The sequence below is a fragment of the Haliotis rubra genome, unplaced genomic scaffold (genome assembly GCF_003918875.1).
Source record: "Haliotis rubra isolate DU_JTF1 unplaced genomic scaffold, ASM391887v1 Scf572, whole genome shotgun sequence".
Taxonomy (NCBI): domain Eukaryota; kingdom Metazoa; phylum Mollusca; class Gastropoda; order Lepetellida; family Haliotidae; genus Haliotis; species Haliotis rubra.
Window position 1 is genome coordinate 588,850 of NW_025767271.1, and position 20,828 is coordinate 609,677.

Consider the following 20,828-nt stretch of genomic DNA (forward strand, 5'->3'; position numbering starts at 1 on the left):
GACGAGGGTAGAGATGAATACATCTTATCAATATCGTTGGTAACATCATTGATTAGCAAAACCAAGATCATCTTGAACATCATCAATACATTGCTGGTTTTTGTTAATCCCAATTACAGACTTAAGTCCTTGCCAAGCATGTTTCAAATCGTTTGTGGTAAACATTTTTTTCAATTTTAACTATATATTCATCTTTACATTTTGCTGGTTGACATATAATATCCCTTTGTATTTCTTTTGCTGTGTGAATATTGTCTGAACAAAATGCTCGTCTCTTTTCATTAAATAAAGATTTAAACTTCTTTGTGACCCACGGTTTATTATAAGGGTAAACTTTGATTGTCCTAAGAGGAATAATATTATCCACACAAAACTTAATGTAGTTTGTGACAACGTTGGTTAGATCGTCCAGCGTTGGTTAGGACCTGATGTTCCGATAGGCTGTTTTACGTAGGATTTGTAAGCGTCACAAAGATCCAATGTCTTGTCTCGCCTGGATGGACACGTCACATATTGAAAATAGTGTAGAAGTACATCCTTTAAAGAACATTTATTAAAATCACCCATAATAAAGTTGGGAACATCCGGTAAAGAGCTTCCAAATTTGTCCGTAATTTTCCGAATTGAATCAGCGGCTTTGTTTGAGTTTGCATTTGGTGGAATATATACAAGAAGTTACAAATACCTGTCCAAATTCTCTTGGTAAGTAAAATGGTCTGAATGAAACAGATAATATTTACACATCCTTTGTGCACACATTTTCACGTAAGACATTTCACCATTTTGGGTTCATATACATACACAGTTCACCACCCGTTCCCTTCTCCGTTATCTGAAGATCTCTGTCCATGCGAATCGGTTGTCCAAATCCAGAAAGAGTTATTGATCCCAAATTCACACTTTCGTTCAGCCATGTTTTGGTGAAGCACAATAGACAACTTTCCCGGTAATCGTACATGAATCTTGCAGACGCCTCCAATATCGTTAGTTGTGTTCGTAACGACCGCACGTTTCATTGCTTGATTGCTTGATCGCTTGATTATTTGATTACTTGATTGCTTGATCGCTTGATCGCTAAGCTTGTTTGCGCTGCAGCTGTACGGTAAGCAGACAGGTGCATCGTTTGTGTAGGCTGTGATATTCATGGTGATGGAGAGTTAGATAATCTATTGAAGGTTTTCACCTCGAAAAATGAAAGCGTCGCATACGGCTTACGAACGGGTGAATATCTCACACTGTTAGATAAGTAGGATCAAGAGAGCAACGATACAACCCACATTGAGGAACATGAAGAGTCTCAGACAGAAGGCATCAAGCACAAGAGAAACATCCTTCCACTCCACCCTGGCATCAGATTTCTCTCTTTCGCCGTTATGCCCTGAAAGCTTCGTCATATCTAATGTATCTTCCTTCTTTGTTTTGTTCCGAGAACAGCAAATCTTGGCAGTGACCCATCTTTGCAATATTAAAGGTACTTCATCGGTCCTTCGATGCACCCTGAGGATGAGGATTGACATTGCCACAGCAAGGGAGCTGAGAGTGAGGAGGACGGTGAGGTAGATGGTGAGGTATGACGTCTGTAGGGATGTCCTGGGCATTTCGTTGGTCATCTGACTCAGGAACACTGTGAAAGCGAGCAGAACTGTCATGGAGAGAGCCGTTTTGTCTCCGTGCTCTATAGGCAGAGCAAACACCAGGGAGCTATGAAGGGATAACAGCGTGATGGGGATTATCAGGTTGAAGACATAGAATGAAGGTCGGCGCTTTAAGGTGATGGTAATGCGAAGGAAAGGGTATCCGTCCATTACTATTTCCCCAGATATATCTTTCAGTATCCACAATGAATTTCCTTCTTGTGAATAAGCAGTCAAGGATCTATTTTTCTGAGGTAGAAATCGAACTTGGTCCGATTCTGTATACCAGGAGGTGAGAGATATGTTACAGACCTGTGTGTCAAACGGAAAATGGGAAACATCGAAGTCACACATCGTCGTGAACAGATCACCATGAACCCAACGTACTAATCCCGTGTTTCGTATGGATACAAGGCCAGGTTGTTCCCAAAACATCGTTCTTTGGGTGACAGTGTTCACTGTTAAGTCAGGGACCCATACACTATCAGTAGACAGAAACAGATTTTCCTGTCCATCGAAGTCTGAGCTGTTCCATTTCAGTGAGTCATCCATCCACTGCAAGAGAAAATAGCCATTGGTGACCATTGCCTGCTGCAACTCATTCATTTCAATTAATTGCATCAAATGAAATTGAACATTGATGTCAATTGCTTCTTTGACTTTACGAGGAAACACAAATCGATTGTAATCACTAGATAATTGCTTCACAAGTCTGTGCTGTCCCTCAATCATGTTGCAATTCATCTGTGTAAGGAAGACCAAGAATAATGCGAGTGAAACGAATCCAAGATAAGTCATCTCAGCAGTCGTATGCCTTTCTCCCAAAGCGCGCATCGATGTCATGTCTGACCTCCGCCTGTTCGTCATGCGCAATCTTCATTTAATGATGTAAGATGCTATTTGCAAACAACCAACATTGCTTTCAACGAGATCCATTTAGAATTATACGTTCTGTAACACACGCACATCTACACACATTACTGACTAACCTTACCCTTACACCAATACTTAGCGTCGTGGACCAGTTGTTTGTGAAGCAATTGAGAAGATAATTTTACTATGTGCGAGTGAAAATCCATTTAGGTTTCCATAGAATAGAAAAGGTAGCCAAAAACACGAGAATCGGTAGTCAGAATAATGTCAAATGCATATAATGGAACAGATAAATCAACAGATAAATCAACATATATACCCTTCGGAAAAAGTTAAGCAACTCCTGTAATTTGTTACAAGGTTGAATGTTTCGACTAACATCATTGGTGTGCACGAGCAGTAGGTTATTAAAGCTGCATTGTTTTGCTGTAAGAGCATGGCTTGACTTCAAGAAAAGTCACAAAAGGCAATTTTTCCAACCCCTTAATAATGAATATGACACAAGAAAAATTCATGTTTCGGTTCAAATCTTTTGGCATTAGTATTCTGAATGAAAGCTGTCACCCTACGAGAACGGTGTGGCCTTGCTTTGTCATCCATACGAGTCGTTTAGTAGGATAATAATAATAATAATAGTCCATTTACATTGCGCGTTTATCCATGCATTGCATGCTCCAAGCGCATCATAAGATGCGCTTTGATGATGATGATTATCAAAATGGAGGACAGCAATTATCAAAATCGAGGACATTTGGATCGAACACTTCCGGGATATACTGATCACCCGTCACAGTCCTCCAAACTCTTAATCGTCCATCAGTTACATGAAGACGGAATCAGCTTTCATCAGACCAATGAAGTCTTCGCCAAGTCCTCAGATTCCAGTGTTGCCGTCGTCATCACCAAGCCAAGCGTGGCTGTTGGTGATGATCGTTAAGTAGAAGACGTTTGATGACCCTTCTAATATGTACCCGGCTCTCCTAAGGCGATTACGGTTTGTTCAAGATCGTTGAGACGCCGAAATGGTAACCAGTGGTGCTTCTGAACAGTGCTTGTGACGAATGGTTGTGTCGAGTGAACCTCAATAGTGCCTTCACGATCTGACGTCACTTCATTGTTTTTTCTGCCAAAACGGCTAAAACTGTATAGTGGAAATTCATTTGCCGACCAACTGCTTTCAATGACATACCAGAGTTATGCATTACCAATAATTTTCAATCTCTGAGCATATGATAGTCGTATCGTATCATAGTGACAGGAGAATGATTGAACATTATAACCCATGCAGATTACAATACCGACATGCGGCACCTGCACAAACTGCACTTGTGAAAATTCGTGGTTTGCTTCAGGACTGTTTGGGAGACACATTCCACCATTTACACTCGCAATAATGTCTTAATTGAACGTTATCATTATACGTATCATCATACACAAGCTGAACTTGATAATAGTTCTGTTGGCGGTGAACATATTTAAGGGCGCTTAACCTTTTTCCAGGTGTAAATACTTAAATGAAGCAACTGCCATTAGCGATGACTGATTTCATTTGCCTGAATCTGTTGAGGATGTGTTATGGATAATAATGAGATTATTTATAATGAGAATAATTGTATCGCGCCTTTTCCAGACTAGATAGTCTGCTCAAAGCGCACAATCAGATAATTATTACCCCGGATAACCCAACCTGCCTGTTAGGCGCTAGAAGGATAACAATCTCATGACTTATTTCACAGGGTACCCATTTTCTGCTGAGTGAACAGAGGCAATTATGAAAAACTTAGTTGCCTATGGTGTGACCACATGCATCACATGTGCTTTATTGTGGGGCAGGACTGAAGTCCTAGAGTCAAGCTGTCACACACGGTGACCCATTCAAGACTCTCCGCGCCCAACACACGTCTCCCCTTTGACATCGTCAGTCGGCGGACGACGTCAGCAGAAATCCTGTTCCAAGTCCAAGAGAGTCTGTTCAAGTTCCTGGAGGTGGTGTATGCCGTCTCGGCTGACGATCGAGATGATCCCAGAGATGTTCAATGGGGTTCATGTCTGGAGAACGCGCTGACCAAGGCAATACGTTGACGTTGACGTTGTGCAGGCATCCTCGAATAATTCTGGCGGTGTGAGGCCGTGCGTTGTCTCCACTGGGCTGTTGTCGACAAAAGGCACCACACAAGGTCTTAAACGTCATCCCTGTTACGCTGGGCATTCAGATTTCCTCGGGTGATGATGTCTTGTTCTCTGGCCACAAATGCCGCCTTCCCCATCGAACGGATAAACGTCATGAACGCAGTTTGGCGCGAGTCACTTTCCTCTACGTCGAAAAACTCGAACTCGTTTCTCAACCGACTGAACCGACTTTCATCTACAAAGAGGACTCTCTCCCAGTCACGGACGTTCAGTTCGTGCCCATTGCAGTCTGTTTTGACGTTGTAGACGGGTCAAGGCCATTCCCAAGGAAGGAGCGGTAGGCTCGTATACCAGCCATACCAAGTCGTCGAAGGAATGTTCGTCTGCTGATGGCGTGTCCTAGTGCTGTTACCACCTTTGACGTCGCCGTCAGGAATACATGTTCCGGAGGTGGTTCTGCCGGATGTAGCCCTCTTCGGTCGGTGTCGTGATACCTGGTCTGGCCTGTTTACTGGTAGCGGTTTATCAGTTTGCTGATGGTTGTCTGGTTGCAGTTCAAGGTTCTTGCCATTGGACGTTGTGAAGGACCAATATTGGACATACCGATCGCCCTGTTTCATTGCACTTGCGTAGGTCTTGATATATTCGTGGTTACTGCATGTTTGCTCTGTCCAACATCGGTGTTTATGCAACAACCATTCAGGTGCAATTGGACCAATGTCCCACATATGTGATTCGTTCGAAGTTTTCGGGCAGCTACGTTGTTATCGGGATCATATTGCATTTTGGCGAATGTTTTGCCCGGTAGTTTATATCAGAAACAGACTGGTTATGTTTCGCAAAGTAAGATATTGTTTATGATATTGTGAATGTGAATTTAAATTGGATTGATGATTATCCAATCAAAGACCCGAATCATCTTGATTCTGTTGGAATCACCTATAATAAAATGTGAAATATTCGATACTGGTAAATCTGAAGTCGTTGATTTGTTGTATCAGAAATGCTTAAGTACTTATTACCCGACATCATGTGCTTTCCGTTAAATGCTTCAATCGAGGATTTGATACTGGGCCCTTTTCTTCTGTGTGTGCACAATCTATCATCATTCCATAATATGGAAATGTAAACAAATCTGACAATTTTAGGGGTATTTCTCTCATTAGTATTCTTGGCAAAGCTTTTACGTCTCTTATCAACACAGAATAACACAGTTGGCAAACATTTGAGATTCAATACCTGATTTACAAGCTTCTACTCACCTTGTGATCAGTCACCTTGTGATTGTATGAAGTCATTTAGAGATATGCATCCGTCAGCAAAAGAAACTTGTATGTAGTTTTTGTAGAATTCAAAATGGCGTTTGATTCAGCATGTGGAGTTAAAATTGAAATGTTTGAGAAATAGTTGTTTGAAGGGGGAAAATGTACGTTAAAAGATCAATGTACTAAATGTAAAATCACGAGTCCGTTGCGGTGACGTAAGCGACTGTTTTCATTGCCCTGTTAGCTTCAGTCAAGGATGTGTTTTAAGTTCAATACTTTTCTCATGTTTCATAAACGAGATATATGTTGATATTATGAAATCTGGTAAACATGGTATTCAGCTTTTCCTGACCTAATGAAACTTTTCTTGCTATCTTTTGCTGATTCTGATGTTGAGTACTGGGATTGGTCTTCAAAACCAACTTGATTTTTTTTCAGCATATTCTGACTAATGCCCTGGCACCCAAATGCGAACCTTGATAAAACATATTGTCTATAAAGGGAAAGCCGCTAAAGGGAAATTGTTTTTCAAAGGTAAATATATTACAGACAGACAGACAGGTTTATTTCATGTATGTGGCCATGAGGCCAATAGTACAAGATGACAACTTGGATTATAGTTTTACAGAGCGCATGGACATGATATTGTTTACATAAATTGCTAGACGGAGTATGATATTATGTTAAATATATGAATGTTAAATATATGAATGTTCTATATGAATGTGAAAACCTTGGCATATTGTTTCCCTACGTGCATATGCTGCATCTAAACTGGTGATCAGAACAAAGAAAGCTTTTTTTTTACAACTCCACTCTGTCATTCCTAAGCTTATTGTAATTCTACCGAATATTTGTGGAAATTATTAGATTCTCAAACACAGTCCATTTTACTTTCTGGATCTGATATATTGGGTTACAAAGACATTTATACAATAGAAAAGGTTTATTTTCCTGTCTGTAAACAGTTTCCTAATGTTGGCGTGTTCGTTGTTGGCAGCAGACGAGAACTACAACCACAGACTTTCCCGTAGCTGGGATAAACATTGCAAGCCATGTGCCCCAAACTGTCTGTTGAAATGCATGAAGAAAAGACACAAATTGTTCAAATGCTTCCAGACTATGCTTGTCGTAAGAAGCGACTAACGGGATCGGGTGGTCAGGCTCACTGACTTGGTTGACACATGTCATCGTATCCCAATTGCGTAGACAAGCATGGGATACTGAAAATCAATTCTAACCAGGGCCATGCAACTTACAAGTACAGATGTAGGAACACCCAATACCTACTGTAAATCAGATTCAAACAGATATACAAAGAAACGGCAAAGTTAAGGGAGTGGTCCAGTCCTCGTACTTCACAAAATAATGAAATAAAGTAGTTTTCACTTCGAAAAGATGTCTGTTTCATGACAGAAGAAGATAGGACATTAGAAGGTTTTCGAATTAAATTCACCATAAAATGCAGAAACGTATTCTGTAACGGGAAGAAATTACCATCAGGCCATTGCTTATAAATTGTTTTTAGTTGTATACAGCACATATTTTAAATTTGACAGTAAATATTTTCCTTTGCATCTGCTAGACATTAGATTGATGATCTCTTGACAACTCACGGTGTTTGTCTTTGATAATCATTTCAGAGTTACTACGAATAGCGTTGAGAATAAGAAACGAAATGGTAATATAATAAACAAATCAAATATTGATGCTGTTGGAGTGTATGCCAGAAGACTGTTAAGACGATTCAAGGAATGAATCAGTTGTATACCTTCCGGACCATATCAGGTCCATTTTCATCATACTTATTGGAAGGATTCACAAACTCCGTCAGAAGGGGCTTAGAAATGACAGTGATGAAAAATCTGTCATATAACTGAGCAAGATTGGTAAGTACTGAATATGTTGACATTAGTGTATTGTTCAAAATACGACATGAACTCTCTAACCAAAAGGTTTCCGCATTAATGAGAACCACTAAACTTTGTTTTGTTACTCTTTTAACCATTACATATGAAGATTTGTGGTTATTCTTATGCGGAACACCAAATTTATTCTTTAAAACTTGTGGTTAATTAATACCGAGCGATTAAAAGTGCCCAAAAGTCGCCTGCTTCCCTCTCGCCCGCCAACGAAACCACAGACAGGTTACGTAACTCTGTCGCCAGAGCACTGCAGTGACGTCATATGAGGAACGATTTTCAGTTAGTTGTATAGAAAGTGTGTAGCACGCTCATCATTTTGATGATTTCTCGACATGAACGACGACATGCCGAATCGTTGTTTTGTCGTCAATTGCTCCTAGGGGTCGGGTGATGGTGTCACCATGCACAGATTTCCACAGGACCCCGCAGTTCGTGCTAAATGGGTTATGTTTGTGAGTGCGAAGCGAGCGTTGTGGAAGCCTGAAACGATATCTTACTTGTGTTCAGATCGCTTCACGGAAGTTAAAGAATCAAAACTACTTACTAGTTATAGTAAAATATGTATATGATTGATGACCATAAAGATTTTCCATAACACAACTTGTAACATAACGATTTCTTCCTCGGAAGTGAGGTTGTGGTCGAAGTAACAATAATATTGTAAGTAGTATTATATTGACACCCACCTCGCTGCCAGGAGAGAAATTGTTATGTTATACGCTATGTCATGCAAAATCCTATTGGCCATCAATAAAATACATATTTTACTACCAGTAGAAAGTAGTTTTGATCTTGTAACTCAGTGAAAACAAACTTAAATAGCATTTATCCACAGACTGGCGGATGTTCCCGACAGAAGTCGCCGCCATTTTGAAAATCGTAAAGTCTGTTAGAATTAATGAGATTATAGTTTGTTTTCATCAAGTTAGAAAATCAAAACTACTTTCTACTCGTAGTTAAATATGTATTGGAATCATAACCAAAAGGATTTTGCATGACACAACTTATAACATAACGATTTCTTCCACGGAAGCGAGGTGGGGGTCGAAGTCACGATGCTGCGCGATAAATTTCTTGCTACATTCACATGGTTAATGTCCACTCACCAGTATGTAGATACTAGTCAATGTACGTCTTTATATTTGGTCTTATAATCCTAATTAGTTTATTATCATACTTGTATGCATTTTGAAACTAAATAAAAGCTGACGATCTGCTGATACTTATAGTGAATTTATAACAGAACTGTAATATCTAGACATTTTATAGTTTGCCAATGTGAATCATAATTCGCACACACACCCTAGTGTATGTTGTCTGTCTCATTACACTTCACGGCGAAAACAATGATTCTGTTGAATGTTACGACAAATGAATAAAAACAAAATGCAAATATTAAAATTAAAACAGACTAAAGTTATAGGAACAATATCAGGCCATTACCTTGTTTGAGGAATGTATCCATCAATATCCACAAAACTGTTCCAAATAATGTGTCTTTTAACAGTTTAATATACGAAAAAGTGATAAATCTTTTCAGGTATTGGTGTGTAGTCTCATTGGTCACCCAAGATAGCACACCTGGCAACTAATTGCATAATGTCCGCCTTTCATTTAAAACAGTAATTTAGTTAGCCAATAATGGGCAATCAATCAATGTATTGCCGGTTAATCCTTTGAAAGAAGGACGTTGTTTTACGCAGACACAGACACGGCAGAGTGTATTCAGTATAGATTAGTAAATCTACATACATAAACACTACCTTTTGACAAATCCGCTGTGTAAGATAAAAGTAATTAATCAATCAGCGTGTTATCGGTTAATCCTTTGATCGATGTTTATAATGTTGAATATTTACTCCAGACACAAGAAATGCCAAATGGGAACCTTTGTCGGGTAATCTAAGTGTGTTACCACTAATTATACCTGTTATAAATTCATTAACTGACCATCAAGTGAATGATGACAAATAACATGTGTAGGTTTATACCACCTAACACGGGTTACAACAAGGGAGTATTAATTGCTGTATTGCATGTGAAAACTTATGGGCCGACACTGTTTTGAGAATACAAACAGATTTTTACATGACATGATTAAATATCGAGGTAAAAACACAGAAATGGGATCAATTTGGATCAGTCATTATACAAATAGGGCCTAACGACACCAATCAATTGTGACAGAAGCGTCTATGAAAACAAGTTGTAACTCGGAAACTAGGCAAAGCAGGAGACAAAATTAAATGACAGTAGATTGTGAGAACATATAGCTTTCATTTTCCACAACAATTGTCACGATTTCAGGTTTATGCAAGCCTGTAAACAAGATAATTTACCCCCTAAAATGTAGATGAATTCTGCATCGGTCCTCAAAGATATTCCTCATATGACGTCACAGAGTCGCGCCGCTCTGATTGGTTGAAATTTCGTTCGCGGGTGAGAATTGTGCACTGTTGTCAAAAAGGTCGATTTAAGTCAATTAAAGGTCGAAATGAGTAGTTTTAATGACGGGGTTTCATTTATAACGATGCCAGTTAGTGATTTATGTATTTTTACCCCCTAGGGTTTATGCATTAATGAGATATCAATTAATAATATATCAAGCAAAGAACATGTAAAAATGTGACATAAACATTTTCCAGATAAGTACTGGATTCGTAATCTTCATGAGAATCTAGGTGTAAAAATCAAAATATTTGCTGTTAATATATTATCCGACGAGAAAACAAATTCTGGTTGAAAGTAACATTCCTCTGAAATATTCAGATACCTAAATGTGTGATTTGTTCCATTTCCTGATTGACTGACTCTTTTTGGAGTGGGTGAGTTAGTGAATTAATACTTCACGTCACATGGACAGTATTTCAAACAATATGTACAATAATCAGTGATATATTTGGACTATACCAATCTGTCAACGATTGACAGTAAATCACCTAGAATATCACATAATGTTAACTTGAAACAAGCACGATGTCACAAAAAGATAACACAATATTGATCAATACAACATAGACATGGATTATAGCGAGTGAGTTAAGTTTTACGCCACTTTTAGCAATGTTCCAGCAATATCACGGCGGGGGGCACCAGAAATGGGCTACACACATTGTACCCATGTGGGGAATCGAACCCGGGTCTATGGCGTGACGAGCCAACGCTTTAACTACTAGGCTACCCCACTGCCCCGATATGGATTATAGATCACCAGCAGTCAAAGTCTATACTATAGACCATGGGGACTTACGGTAGATCTGTTTTGGACATATAATTCGAAGCAACGATGACAATGGTGAAAAAGGTAGTGCCACAACCAACATTAAGCAGAAAGAAGAATCTTAGACATAGTGAATCAATTGCAAGAGATACGTCGTTCCAGGTGACCACTGGGTTACACTTCTGCTCATCTGTGTCATCAACTTCAGTGTCGTCTACAACAGGTTCCAATGCATTCATAGGCATCTTGTGCATAGCAAAGTTCCATATTGTAACCAATTTCTGCAATAGGGCAGGCACATCTCCCTTCCTCTGATGGATCCTCAGGATGAGAACTGACATAGCCACAGCAAGGGAGCTAAGAGTAAGGAGCAGGGTCATGTAGATGGTGAGGTAGGACGTCTGTAAGGATGTCCTGGGCATATTGCTGCTCATCTGAGTCAGAAACACACTGAATGAAAGTAGAACCGTCATGGATAGAGACACTTTATCCCCATATTGTACAGGCAGAGCAAAGACCACTGAGCTGAGGAGAGACAGAAACATCACAGGAACGATGAGATTGAGGACATAATAAAACGCCCGACGCTGAAGTGTTGTGGTTATAATGAGTTGAGGAAATGTCTTATCAGCGGTGGTGGATGACAATGCTTTAATATCCCAAAGCCCATTCACATTTGTTATTAAATCATTGCTTCTATCAATTGAAGATATGAAATGAGCAGAAGTATTTCTGGTCACCCATGTGGATAGATTCAGATGGCAAGTCTGAGTATCAAATGGAAAATGTGAAATGTCAAAGTCACACTGACTGTGATAGAGATCTCCATGGAACCAATCTACCATTCCAGAGTGATATACACAAACAGGTGCATTCTGATTGTTCATCAATTCGCGCTCGTCGGCTGTATTGAGGAGCGTTATGTCGGGCATCCATATGTCTTCACTTGACATGCTGATCGTGTCTATCCCTCCATAATCCGAAATGTTCCACTTCAATGATTCATCCAGCCAACTGAAATTAAACCATCCATTTGTGGTCATGGACTGTTGCCACTCATTGAGCTCAGCAATGTATGATAACATAAAGAGTACTCGTATGTCCATCCTGGTCTCACTAGGGAACACTTGCCGCTTATAGTCATCTTTCAAAAACTGAAGAAGTCTCTTCTGTTCTTTAATGCTGATCCCTTGACTTATGCAAATTAATGTGGTGAAGCAGATGAGATTTTTGAAGATCATTGCTTCTTCCTCCGCGTACGTACCTCTTAATTTCTGAATACAGGACTTGGAGAGGTTCGGCAGGATGAGGCTTTTAATACCTTCTAATTAAGGTGTTGTCGTATCTTTGAGGCCAATGACGTCGATCACAAACATTGGTATCGACCCCTCATAATGATTTACCCCATCATTCTGTTTTGTGAATGGTTTTATACATACTGGTACAGTAAGCAGTGATTAAAGATAATGTCGGATCATTATGGTTCTGTAGATTTAAGACTAGTATCCCCTCACAGTCCTGGCTATATATTTACGGAAGACTTGAACGAGGCGGACATCTAATTGGATGAGTTTACATAAAGTTAAAAGGACTGGTTTTGGACATCAATCGGTTCACCTAACACTTTGAATTGTTTTCTAACTGACTTTGGTTTGGTCCTTTCATTGACCAGGTGATATTTTTCTGAGCATATTGACATTGTGGAACATATCTGTGGAGTAACAAGTAAGACCACCATAGCAATTTCATCACTTTGTGTTAGTGACTGCCGCTGTCATAGTAACTAATGATGAATTAAATGATAACATTGATGTGGATGACGTTAGCCCTCTTTCGGGACTATTAGGACTAGACACTTTGCGTTTTTTTCATTGAATACAATTTGAGAACGTATTGTGCTGCTTTGGAGATTTAATATAATGCCTTTTAATGAAGCAGTCACCACAATGTACACAGTCATAAAAACCACGCTACTACCTTCTTGACTATATTCCAGATGTCAGTGGGTAAATAAGACAAACTCGAACTTTATTAAGAACTTGTTTTTCACTAAGATGTTTCGAGGTGTCGTTGATGCTCTGCCATATAGATTAGGCGCCTGGCAGTGCCCCGAGAAAGGATGCCATAGACATGCAGTTGTATTTAGACTGTCCACAAACCTGTATACTTCTGTGTGGAAGAAGCGTGGTTCGAATCCAGCTGTCTTAGTTTGGGGTTATTTGGGATGGGTACTTTTGCAGTTTCTGATGAATACTGAGACGCGCAATGATACGGATTTGAAAGGCTGCCATTTGAAGCATTTTACCCGAATAGAATAGTGACAAAATTATTTCCATATTAATAAGAATGACTGCTTTACTGTCATGCGTAAAGAAACAGATCCGAACAGCTAAAAAAAATCTTTTGACATAATGGTTCTTTCTGCAATTGCAAACAATGAATCAAAACCTCTGACGTTTTGAAAACTCACATGCCACTAATTCCACTTGTCTTAAATAACTTCTGAATATCAAGGAGGTATTTTCTTGTTCGTATAAAAGGTAATGATTAACCTTTTAGACAGAGGTAAGTAGTACCTTTCATCGAACCAACAATAGATCTCTTTGTCCGATTTGTTAAAGAACTTTGGCATCCATTCAGAGTGAAGACAAACGTCGACAGTGCTGGTTCATGATTCTGGCAGATTTCTTCCTCAGTTAAATATTGACACTGGCCTTGGAGGTGGCATTACTTTATATCCTACTTATACCGAGTTATTTGATTAAACATATTAATGTAGTGATGCTTACATAGGTTTTGAGGCTTTGTCAAAGGGGGCAACAACAAATATTTTGTGTAGGGTTTCGATGTGAGCTTACTAAGTCAGTACAGAATGTTAATTTTTTTTCAATTTTCTTTTCTCTTTCCTGTGCATTCTACCATTGCACTACCTGTGGCTATATGAACAACGTGTTGGCAGCGGTATGGCGCAGTGGCAAGTAGTGGCATATATTTAATGAGCTACCAAATTTATTAGACGTTGCTAAAATTGAATAACTTTGTTGAAATGGTATTAAAAATGAAACACATAGTGGTCCTTGAAATTTGATATATTTGTGACGTTTCGGGAAACTGATATCAGTATGATTCCTTTACGTAAATTGAAGAGAGTGAGTGTGTGAGTGAGTCAAGATTTTGAGTCACATTGGCATTGTTACATCCATGTCGTGACTAGACCAAGATACGAGAGACCCAAATATCTGAGTTTCTTGATTTCTGATAGACAGAAAAATATAAAATATGATCAGAAAAAAATATCCCAGCAATGTCGAGGAATATACCATTAGCAATAATATCACTTGCTGATGTATTTCTATACAACATATATATTTTGTAAGGTTGCACAAACGTGTCTGTATTTGTGTTGTATTCTAATACATTCGGAAACTAAAATTTATCAAATAATGGTACTAAAGTATGATGGGATTAGCCAGTCGTTTCATACACGCTGTCAAAATATTAGAATCGATTAATGATGTCGATGGAGCATACTGGCAGTGTACATTTGGCCGAATGTCCTCTCACACTAATGGCGTCATGTTTGTGTAAAACTTGGAACAGCGGGATACATATTGAAGGCTTTTACAATACATTTCAAAGGGCCGGTTTTCGAGATTATTCAGGTAAACAATTTGAAGAGAATTTTCTCTTAATGCTTTTTTATTGATTCAAAAGATCACGTCCCTATTCATGCACAGCTAACGTTCCCACCCACACAAATATACAACAGACAATATTTAATGGTATCCTAAACCTATTTGGGGCGGTGTGATAGCCTAGTGGTTAAAGCGTTCGCTCGTCACGCCGACGACACGGGTTTGCTTTCCTACATGGGTACAATGTGTGAAACCCGTTTCTGGTGTCCCCCGCCGTGATATTGCTGGAATATTGCTAAAAGCGGAGTGAAACTAAACTCACTCACTAAATCTATTTACAAATGCGTATCAGTTAAAGTAAATAAAAGCGACAGCACCGTTACCATATTCATAAGAAATAACAGTTGGTTGGAGGATTCCGATTGTATCGAGAACATTTGTTTAAGAATCACAATCACACAGTGATGAAACCAGGTGGTTGATGAAACCAGGTGGTCACCTTACACAAACACATCAAAATCTACTCAGTTATTCATCGGGGAGAAAACCATCCAGGAACATGTGGTAGAAATCCAAATATTGGGTAGTAATATCTGTCACTGACGCATCAAAATCATCACAAAGTACTCTGAGAGAAATAACTAGATGTAACAGTATCTAAGCACAAGAAAACACGGGGAATCCTGCAAACAATTGTCGAAATGTTGCGAATGGTCATCAGCCACGTAAATATGATGAATATCTGATGGCTTTATATATATATATCGCCAATATCCAGATCACCTGCTCGAAGGCGCTTTGCTTTTCCCTCGACCACTGGATGCCAGTCTCAAACGGCACAATGTATTATCAATCTCAACTCCCTGGAGATCATACAACGCTTGCAGCCACTAGGCGCACCGAGTTAATGTGGCTTTCCGATCCTTACGAGGTACCCATCCACAGCTGGGTGGACTGGGACACGTAGTCTCAGTATTTTGTCCAAGTTTACTGCACGTTGCTGAACCCGCAACTAGGTGTTGGCACGTATTCATGTGGCCACCATCTGGTCATATACCAACGGATTCGTGGGTTCTTAAAAGTGCACAGGGTTGTGTACTGTACACTAGGGGTTGCGACAACACTGAGAGGGTCTGCACACAAAGTTGACTCCAAGGTTTTTACACCCAGTCACATGTGGGCTCGATCCCGTCACCCCAAGCTTGGTCACTAGCCTGGCGCCTTAGCCAGCTCGCCCACAATACTTCTTAAGACATAATTTGAGAACGCAACTTTTATTATTTGAGGAAAAATAAACGTATAACTAAGATCAAAGTGTACAACCAGTATGATGTAATCTTGATAAAACAAGCAATTTTATCCCCACACTTGGGACGCTTTATATCTTTTTGCAATCGGCAGAATTATTATATTAAAAAGGGGTATGGCACAATCGCAAGGTAAAAGTAAATGTGAGTATATAAATTTGCTAATACATACATACACGCAGAGCTCTCCTGTCATAGACGATTGAGTCAAATCAAAGGCAGTGCAGTCAGTAGCGAGAGTGTACAACTTGTGTACTGATGCAGGTTTGACACCTCCGCCCCAGAGCGGCACTCTGAACGTTTCACAAAGGCCTACGGTTCCTGCGGTGCTGGTGTTTTTCCATTTCATGACCGGGATTTACGATTGGAGATGCTGCAGGCATTTAACATTAACTTGAAGCTAAAGTGCGACGCATTGCATTAAGTACAGCTACACATATGTATGGCCATGATGTAAAGACAGAATAACAGTCGAATACAATATATCTTACAAATTGTATAGAAATGCTAAATACATGTTTCTACAAAAGTGCTGTTATAATGTGATGATGATTGACAAAATTAGTCTTAGGACGCCTTTACGGCAAAATCTGTGTTCGATCCACACAATTAAATTCTCACTGGTGAGCATTTCCTCGCTTCAACAATTCGTTCCAAACATGCACTGTTTGGCTGACATGTCATTGCACAATGCATCAGCAAACACACAACGACATGAGACGTGCTGGTTCTCAGAGGCCAGAGGCCTGATGGTTCTTTGATGATTACAGGATATTATACCAAGTACCACAACCAAAGGCAAAATATAACACGGGTTATTTGACACATCAAGTACTAAGTCCAAATCAAATTTCACGAAGATACAACAGCACATGACAATATTGATGCAATTTTCAACTTAATGGTGTTGACTTCTGGTCCAGTCCTCGTGACCGCCTCTGTGGTGTAGTGGTTAGAGCGTCCGCACGGAGAGCGGAAGGTCGCGGGTTCGATCCCCGACCGCGTCATACCAAAAGACGTTACAATATGGTACTTATTGGTCCCTGCCTGGCGCTCGGCATTAATGGGTACAACAAGGACTGGTCTGCTCGGAGTCAGTATACTGTGTCTGAGTGGGGTATTCATGCTTCACTGCGGCATGATATAAAACCAGCTCCAGTCTGGGCTAGTACAAGCAGCCGCACATACACATACACACACATGCACGTCGTCATATCAGCGAAATATTCTCAAGCACGACGTTAAACCCAATTTCACCTCACCTCCAGTCCTCGTAGTCCACAAAGTACTATCGTCAAGAAGATTTCAAAGTTGTGGATAAAAGAGTATTATTGTTTTAATTATTTTTTATTTTTTAACAATCATTTTTCGAATTACTTACAATTTACTTACAATCTCCTTTAAAACCGTTATGATCACACAGCATGTTGTTGCCTTAATGGAACCTTATTTACGGATTGTAAATATTGACAAGAGGGACGGAGTTTCCAAACATGTTTTTTCCATCACCCTTTGTCCATTGCTTCAGTACTATGTAGAAGCATGTACATATACATTTAAAACAAACAAACTCAGAAAAACGTATATTGCTGACTAAAACAGGCATTTTTGCATATATTAAGTTCTGCAATGTACGCTTGTATAGATTTTTTGTCTATATATATTGGTTCATTGGGATTCCATGCAACAATGGCAAACATTAAATGACAAGCGCAAAGAAAGCAATACCACAGCCAACATTAAGCAAAAAGAATAACTTCAGACACAGATCGTCAAGTGCAAGAGACACTTCTTTCCAGGTGACCACTGTGTTACACTTCCTTTCTTCCTTGTCATAAGCTGTGGTGTTCTGAACTTCCGATTCCACTGTTTTCAAAGTCGCGTTGTTAAGGGCATATTTGCAAAATGTGATATAGTTCTGCAATACTACAGGTACATCTCTCTTCCTCTGATTGACCCTTAGGATGAGAACTGACATAGCCACAGCAAGGGAGCTGAGATTGAGGAGCAGGGTCATGTAGATGGTGAGATAGGACGTCTGTAAGGATGTCCTGGGCATATTGTTGCTCATCTGAGTCAGAAACACACTGAATGCAAGGAGAATCGTCATGGATAAAGACACTTTATCCCCATATTGTAGAGGCAGAGCAAAGACCACTGAGCTGAGAAGGGAGAGAAGCATGACAGGGACGATGAGATTGAGGACATAATATGACGCCCGACGCTCCAGGATTACAGTTACAGCTAGTTGAGGAAATCCGTTTTCATTAGTATAAGCAGCGGATGACAAGGCTTTGATTTTCCACAGTCCATTCACATTTGTTGCTAAATAACTGATGTCATCATTTTCTGAAGCCTTGAAACGAGCAGATTCGTCCGTGGTCACCCATGTGGTTAGATTCAGATGGCAGGTCTGAGTATCAAATGGAAAATGTGAGACGTCAAAGTCACAATAACTGTGATAGAGGTCCCCATGGAACCAATCTACCTTTCCAGAATGATGTACACAAACAGGTGAATTCTGATTGTTCATAAGTTTGCGTTCGTTGGCTGTATTTAGAATAGTTATGTCGGGCATCCATATATGTTCACTTGACATACATATCACGTCGATCCCTCCATAATCCGAAATGTTCCACTTCAATGATTCATCCAGCCAGTTAAAGGTAAACCATCCATTTGTAGTAATGGACTGTTGCCACTCATTGAGCTCAGTAATATGTGACATAGTAAATCTTACATGTATATCCATCCTGGTCTCACTTGGGAAAACTTGCCGCTGATGGTCATCTTGCAAAAAATGAAGAAGTCTCTTCTGTTCTTTAATGATGGTCCCCTGACTTATGCAAATCAATGCAATGAAGCTGATGAAAACCTTAAACATCATTGCTGCTTCCTCCATGTATGTACATCTGAATGTCTGATTACAGGACTTGGAGACGTTCGGCAGGAAGTGGAAGAAAACTTCCTAACGCTACCTATTCATGTTTCACTCAGATATAGTCGGGAACTAACATTGATTAAGCAGTTTTTGTGATCTGTGACAAGGATTCCCCCATAGATTCTGTGGTTTTTACACGCTGTCACAACAGCAGCATCAGTTAATTTTGACCATGGAGCATACGGTTAGCAGGGTAGATTTGATTATCCTCTCACGTTGCTGGCGACATATTTGTGCAAAACTTGAAACATAGAGACACATATTGATCGCTTTTTCATTACATTACAATGGACTAGTTTAAGAGTTTAATTCCATGTCCAGTTGAAGATTTCGTTTGCTAAATGCAGTTAGATTGTTTTATTGAATCGTGTGCAATTATGTACAAATGGGTATAGGTCGGTTACAAAACTTTCCTTCTTTCATGAACATTTTGTTGTTGGTTTTCCACTGACGAGGCCATTAGTGAGATAATAATTATATGTAAACATCACTGAAGACAACATTAAAAAGAAGGAAAAGCCTCATTAAAATCTGACAAAGAGAAATACATCAGCGTCAAAAGTAAACCAAATTGATAGCCAATTACAGTATGGCCACAGTTTGAGACACCATTTAGGAAGGAATTCCTAAATGTTCACAGAAAATTGGACATGTTTCATGGGAAGGTGTTTTGCCTTTACCACATGTCACTTGCGTTACCTCTCTTTACATTTAGCATGAAGCACAATATTGTTTTCCCTTGACTAACATTGGTCTCACAACAGGTGTTAAGGCAATCATGGATTCTGTGAAACTGGACGTGACAGGTAAATGTTGGAGCATCAGCTATACTGAAATAACATCTAGTCTCGTTTGTGGGACAATGTCCGGATTACCATCTATGACTACTATTTCTTCAACGTTCGTATCTTATTTAAGGGAAGGCCAGTTATTCTGTACGTTGAACATTAACACTGTTCTGATACATTCAAAACCACGCACATCTCCAACAAACGGTACCCTAATCCCATTTACAAATGCGGCACCCGTGAAGAGTCACCTCCTCGTGGTGGGTGCTGGGTAACGCTAAGTGCTCTTCAACCCCCCGTTGTGGACCCGGGGGTATATTTGGTCCACCAAACCCGTTTGCCGTGGGTTGCGCCCCTGTGTTGGTGGAGGAGGGGATTCTGGTGGTTGAGGGCAATAGGAGCCTTTAACAGTGTTCCACACACACCAGTTTGGCCCTTACTTCACCTAGACGGGTGGTAGAACTGGCCCGGTTCTATCAATCGGCTGGTCACGCCAAACCCTGTGCATGCTGAATATTTCTGCACATTTAAATTGTACTTGGGACTTGGATATTTTGATCTATTGTGTATAAATTATTGATTACTTCAAACTGCCTAGAGTTCTATGCCAGAAGGCGGCGGCTCATGGGCCAATCTGGCAATGTTGACCTCCACATTCAATATGTGTCCAACTACTTGTCATGGAGAGAACCACCCTGGCATTTTATTTGGTATACAAATATTGCTATTTGTGTCATACTTGCTGGAGTATAACATCCCTGTTTCCCTGGTGTCGGCATCTTGGAGATCCGGTGCTATTTGACATCTTCCTTGTCGTCCACTCCATGGTGGGTGGGGAGCAGGGGTGCTGAATCTTTTTCCTTTCATCATGTCAACCTTCAACATTCAAACGTTAATTCATGGCCTCGGTTTCTTGTGATTGAAGCTACAGACTTTCTGCCGATCAAATTAAACCCGTTTGTCATTTGCAAGGCTATTTCCGGAATTTGTGGAGAGGTAACAAATGTTTCCCGTCTCCGTAGTGGCTCGCTTCTTGTTGAGTGTGCACGGAGGCAGCAATCTCTCAATTGTTGTCAGTCAAGATTTTTGCCAATATCGAGGTTGCTGTGT

The 20,828-nt window shown here is 39.9% G+C and overlaps 1 protein-coding gene across 1 annotated transcript; it reads right to left on the reverse strand.

Annotated features, from left to right (window-relative positions):
- Nucleotides 1-1,238: 1,238 nt before the first annotated feature.
- Nucleotides 1,239-18,779, reverse strand: LOC124254482 (acetylcholine receptor subunit alpha-like). The gene is made up of 5 exons (XM_046688291.1): nt 18,753-18,779; nt 17,966-18,402; nt 11,914-12,061; nt 11,200-11,481; nt 1,239-2,189 (listed from the first exon to the last, which is right to left on the reverse strand). Exons 1-5 carry the CDS (start codon nt 18,777-18,779, stop codon nt 1,239-1,241), a joined length of 1,845 nt encoding a protein of 614 aa, XP_046544247.1.
- Between the last annotated feature and the right edge of the window lie 2,049 nt (nt 18,780-20,828).